At 56.2% G+C, this 5,434-nt stretch overlaps 1 protein-coding gene across 2 annotated transcripts; it reads right to left on the minus strand.

Annotated features, from left to right (window-relative positions):
* Positions 1 to 718: 718 nt before the first annotated feature.
* On the minus strand, positions 719 to 4,486 carry KRTCAP3 (keratinocyte associated protein 3). Of its 2 annotated transcripts, XR_013836591.1 has the most exons (7): positions 4,179 to 4,486; positions 3,695 to 3,879; positions 3,535 to 3,594; positions 3,167 to 3,364; positions 2,072 to 2,200; positions 1,750 to 1,918; positions 719 to 1,719 (listed from the first exon to the last, which is right to left on the minus strand). XR_013836591.1 is itself a non-coding variant. In XM_079969029.1 (6 exons), exons 1-6 carry the CDS (start codon positions 4,180 to 4,182, stop codon positions 1,814 to 1,816), a joined length of 681 nt encoding a protein of 226 aa, XP_079825155.1. In that variant the 5' UTR covers positions 4,183 to 4,484; the 3' UTR covers positions 719 to 1,813. The 2 variants fall into 2 exon arrangements, 1 of the variants encoding a protein (XP_079825155.1); XM_079969029.1 differs by having other exon boundaries at positions 719 to 1,918; positions 4,179 to 4,484.
* Positions 4,487 to 5,434: the final 948 nt, after the last annotated feature.

Below are 5,434 nucleotides of genomic sequence, written 5' to 3' on the forward strand. Positions count from 1 at the left end.
TCTCTCTTGCCATCTTTCTAACCAGCTGAAGGGAAGAACTGGAAGCAGCCGAAGCAACTCTCAGAGGGTTGGAGGGGTCACTCTGTCCGTTACCTGGAGAGAGTCACATTCCTGCTGATCCTGGGGCTGGGCTGGGCAGGGATGTTGAAACCCCTTTGTCCACCCCAGCACCACATTCAGGATTGAAACCGCTCCCTCCCTCGCCAAAGGGACCATCTTCTCCATCTGTGTGCGTGTTGGTATACAAGGAGGGTGACCCTGTCTCTGGGCACAGATGGGGTGTTCTTCTCAGATACGAAGCGCTGGGCCCAGTTGCAGTGGCCAACCTGATGCCGCAAGGGAAGCCTGCAAGCCTTCTGCCCACTGGCACTTCCCAGCAGCTGGTTTTCAGCTGGTCTGGAGAATCATGCTTTTGGTGCCCCATCCATGGCTGACATGTGACACTCCCCCACCCCAGCAAGGTTGGAAGGGGGTGGCCATGTGTGCTGCCTCTGGTCTGGGGCTTGTGGCGCAAGCAGCACTCAGAGCTGAGCAGCCCTAAAAGGAAGGTGGCAACTCTCATGCGGGTGCTCCAGGTACAGATAGGGGCCCTCTGGGGGCCTGGGAGGGTGAGCAGCCGGGGAGCATATGGCACTGCCAGAGCCCCAAGCGAGGGTGTTTGGGTCCCAGTGGGAGCAGCAGAGACGGGGGGGGTCATGTGAAGGAAAGGACTGTCCACTCTGAGTCTGTACAGTTTAATTCTGCCACAGCACTTGGATTCTGAGTTCTCAAAGTCCAGTACAACTGGCTGGGTGGGGGCCGGAGGGGCCCAGCTCTGGTCAAAGGGCCTCCTGGTGTGTGGGAAGCCACGTTCTGCTGGGCAATGGGGTTTGAGGCCACCGGCCAGCCCCAGAGCAAAGGGACACAAACCAATTCTCTCTAGTCTGATGCCCATCTCTGTGCTGCTCTCCTTAGAGTGATGGCTGCAACATGCCCCTTCTGCATCTGGGCATTGGGGGGCAGTTTTGATGGCAAAGTAGGTGCAAGTGCTGCTCTTCACAGTGCCAGGCTGGGTCACAGAGTCGCTCTGCAGCTACTCCCAAGGAGCACACAGCTGCACTGAGGAGCCCCAGACACAGGAAGTATTGCAATATGGGGAGCAGGGAATTAGTATGGAAGAAGCATCTCTTCCCCCCCCCCCTTGCAAAGGGGTGCCAGTTGAGCCAGGAGAAGATTCTTGCCTGGCTAGTAAAGTAGCGCGCTCCTCTGCCTTGGTCAGACCCCACCTGGAGTCTTGTGTCCAGTTCTGGGCACCGCAATTTAAGGATATTGACAAGCTGGATTGTGTGCAGAGGAGGGCGACCAAGATGATCAGGAAACCAATCCTTATGAGGGAATGGTGGAAGGAACTGGGGATGTTTAGCCTGAAAGAGGAGAGCCATCTTCAGATATCTGAAGGGCTGTCACACAGAGGATGGAGCAAGCTGCTTTTCTCCTGCTCCAAAGAGGAGGACCTGAACCCGTGGCTTCCAGTTACAAGAAAGGAGATAAGGACTAAACTTCAGGAAGAACATTTTGATGGTAAGAGCTGTTTGACAGTGGAGAATGGGCTACATTTGAAGGTGGTGGACTCTCCTTCCTTGGAAGTTTTAAGCAGAGGTTGGATAGCCATCCGTCAGGAATGATTCAGCTGAGATTCCTGCAGTGTTGACTAGACAACCCTCGGGGTCCCTTCCAACTCTATCATTCTGTGTCTGGCCATCCCAGCACAGCCCATTGTCATGGGCCTCTTGCAGCAAAAGTGGGGCAGGCTCTTTCTCCCCACCCCACCCCACTAAAGGCTGCACTCCTCTTCTTGCATGTCAAGCAGGAGCTGGTGATGAGGGTCTCTTCCGGAGCTTTCCTCTGCCGCCTCCTTTCCTGGGACAGCCTCCTGAAGCTGGAAAAGGAGCCCAAAGAGAAGCTTTTCAACTGCCCAGGGGTCTGGGGCAAAGCGGGGAGCAAGAGGGCCGCACTGGGTGGCCCCCAGGGGTCGCTCTGCAAGTGCCGGGGTGGGGAGGATGTGGGGGGAGGGAGAAAGGTGCCCTCTTACCAGTGCCACTTTGTAGGAGGAGGGGCCCTGGCCCGAGAGAGAGAAAGACGCCACGCAGCACCAGGCGGACAAGCCAGCCTCCACCGCTGCCATCACCAAGGAAGGGAGCCAGAGGGCCAGGGCCGTGTCCTAGGGAGGGAAGAGGCAGGCAGAGAAGGTCAGCTGGGGAGCGGCCAAGACCTCATCAGAAGAACTGGTCAAAGCTTTTGAAACTGAAAACAGACAATTACTTTCTATAGATATTTGTTATTTACTAGTTTGAGATGCAGACTTTAAGAATCGATTGGAAGAAAGAATTGGATGCTCCTATACTGTTTGATAGTGGGAAAGTGTTTCAGTTTCTGTAGCAAAGACATTGATGGATCTTGAATTACGACTTATACAACAGAAAATAATATTGAACTCCATACAATTTGTATACAAAAGGACTGTCTAATGCAGCTTTTTGTTGAAGATGTATAAAGACAGCGCTTCTTTGAAACATTTGTTCTTACTCCCTAAGTTTTGGGAGAAAGTGCTGGACTGTATCAATATGACTGGGCAGAAAAAAAATGAAATTTTCAGAAGTATATATTCTTTTGCATTATATACCTGCTGTATGGAAGTTGACAAAAAAAAACAATTAAAACCCTATGACCAAAAGACTGGTATGGATGAACATGAAGAATAAAGATCTGGTCCTCTTTAATTCAAGGAATGAAGACATGACAGTCCTTGCAAAAGAGGAACAGATTGTAGAGAGATGAAGACTTTGGATATTGACATTTAGAATGAATTTATACATAATATAGCAGGTTATCCACAATCATATATGTATTAGGGCAATAACAGTACATTATATAGATAATAGATGGAAGTGTAACATGCACATATATTCCTTTTATATTTTTCTTTGCACTTTTTATTTTTCTCCTTTTTCACTTTATTTTGTACAACTGAAATTTTCTTAATACTTTTTACAAGTTTTGATATCTCTATTCTATTAATGCCAATTACTGTTAATTGCTTTTTAATTACCGCTCCCCCCCCCCCCCGTGTTTTTAGCTATTAGCCACCTTGAATCTCTGTTAGGGGAAAATAGTACCAGCAACTCACAAAGATGCGGGTGGTGTCGAAGGGACACTCGTCGGTCCTCACGGTGCGGGCGTCGGTCGCCAGAGCCGAGCGGTTGCAGCCGGCGAGCAGGAAGCGGCCTCCGTTGGCCACGGTGAGCGAGACGGCGAGCAGCAGCCCCGCGCAGCAGGCGCCCGACACCAGCGCGTTGACCAGGGCCGCGGCCAGCAGCACCCAGCGCTGAGAAGGGAGGCGGAGGGAGGCAACGGGTGAGCGAGCCCTGGGGGCCCCGAGCCCAGCCTGGGGCCCCCCGCCCAGGGCGCCCTTTCTCCCGCCCACACCGGGAAAGGAGCCACGGCGGCGCCTGGCCCCTTCTCCTCCTCCTCCTCCTCCTCGCAGGGCGCACTCACCAGCCAAGGCGGGGAGCGGCTCCGCGACACCAGGATGGCCACGACGCCGGCGGCGATGCTCTGCGGGAGACACGGGGAACACGCGGTGGCTCTCGGCTGCTCCTGCCCCAAAGGAGCTCGCCTGCGCCCCCAGCCCGCCCGCCCGACGCCCCTCACTCACCAGCAGCCCCGAGACCACCGCGATCACGTTGGCCACCGCGTACTCGGAGGTGATGGTGCGCGCGGGGCGCGCCACGTGGCGCAGGACGGAGCCGTGCACGATGGCGCCCAGCACCAGGTTCAGGTGGCCCAGCACCACCAGCGAGATGCCGCTGCGCACCAGGCGCCGCGCGCGGGGTCCCGCATCTGCGGAGGGGATGGGGGGGGGGGTAGAAAGAGACGTGAGGAGGAGGAGGAGGAGCGCAGCGGGGGGCGCAGCTCGGGATCCGAGTCTCCCTGGGCTGCGTGGGATCCCCGCGCCCCAGCCACCACGCGCAAAGGCGCCCGGCTTCCTCAAGGGGCCCCTGCGGCGGATATGGGGTGATGCTGCAGCCACCCCGGAGCTGAGACGCCTCTTTTCGGGGGTGGGACTTGGAGTGTATTGGCTCTTGCTTGCCGGCGGCCGCGGGTGGGGGAAAGAGGGGACTGCGAGGCCAAGCGCTCACCCATCCCGCTTCTCGCTCAGCCCCGGAGAGACCCGGCTGGCCCCGCAGCGCTGCGCTTCCGGCTCCTCCCGCAGGTGCGCGGGACCTTTGGCCCGCCAGGTGCGGCTCAGCTCCGGCTCCTGCCATCCCGGCCACGGAGCCAGCTGGCTGGGCCTGATGGGAGTTGTGGCTCAGCGACACCTGGAGGGCCAAAGGTCCCGCACACCTGTCCTGCCCGGGAAGCGGCAGGTGGCACAGAAAAAGCCTTCCTTTCCTCCCAGTGTTTTGGCTGCCTGGTTCATCCCGCCGGCCACAGCTGCAGCGGGAACGGGAAAGTGGGTGGACGAGGAACAGAACCGACCCCCGGCGCCGAGAGGCGGCCACTGCACATCGCGAGGGAGGCCACCAGCTGCTCTTCTGCTTGCAAGGCAGCCGCTGTGGCGCCGCAGAGCTGCAACCAGGCGGTGGCTGGAAGCGGCCAGCGTCGCTTCAAAGGCCGACTCTCTGCCACAGAGGCCGCTGCTGACCTCTTGGGTCTGCTGTGCCTTAGAGCAGAGCGGGGGTGTCCTCGGGCCGGGCTGGGGAGCAAATATGGCCCCCAGGCCTCTTCCTGTGCCAGACTGGCTGCTGCTGCATGCCTCTCTCCGCACTGGCCAGCTCTGCTCCCACCGCCCCTGCTTCCCCCTGGCTGGAATGGGTCCTTGAGCTGCAATTCTTGTTCATTTATAAAAGTATTTCTGAACTGCTAGATCATAAAACTTCAGGGCACTTTACTACTGTTATTATTATTGTGATGTTAGAACATGGAACATAAAATAAAATGATACAAAGAACAATGCAGATAATTGTATGATTGGCTATGACTGTTTATATAAAAAAGAGGGAGGATTCCTTTGCATTGCAGGGAGGGAGGACCCCAAATGCCTAACTTCCAGCAGAGACCAGTGGGGCCTCTGGGACATTGCGGGGACCAGTGAGGGAACCTACATCACCCTTGAATAATGTCTCTTGCTTGCTGGCTAGAGAAGGATGTCTGCAGAATCCTCTGACTTGAAAGGCTGAAAGGCAGCCAGGTGTACAAAAGCCACATCCACTGCCCTCCCCATCCTGGCCTTTAGCCCCACCCAGGCAGGCATGTGCCCCCCCCCCAGGCTGTCAATGACAGAATGCAGTTTCTGGTCTGAAACAGGTTCTCTCCTGCATTTGTCTGACACCAGCTTGGCTCCAGGAGTTGCAGGAAAGAGGCATACAAGATGCTATTCAACCGTCTTAGCAAC

Source organism: Podarcis cretensis (assembly GCF_951804945.1).
Source record: "Podarcis cretensis genome assembly, chromosome: 3".
NCBI classification, from domain to species: domain Eukaryota; kingdom Metazoa; phylum Chordata; class Lepidosauria; order Squamata; family Lacertidae; genus Podarcis; species Podarcis cretensis.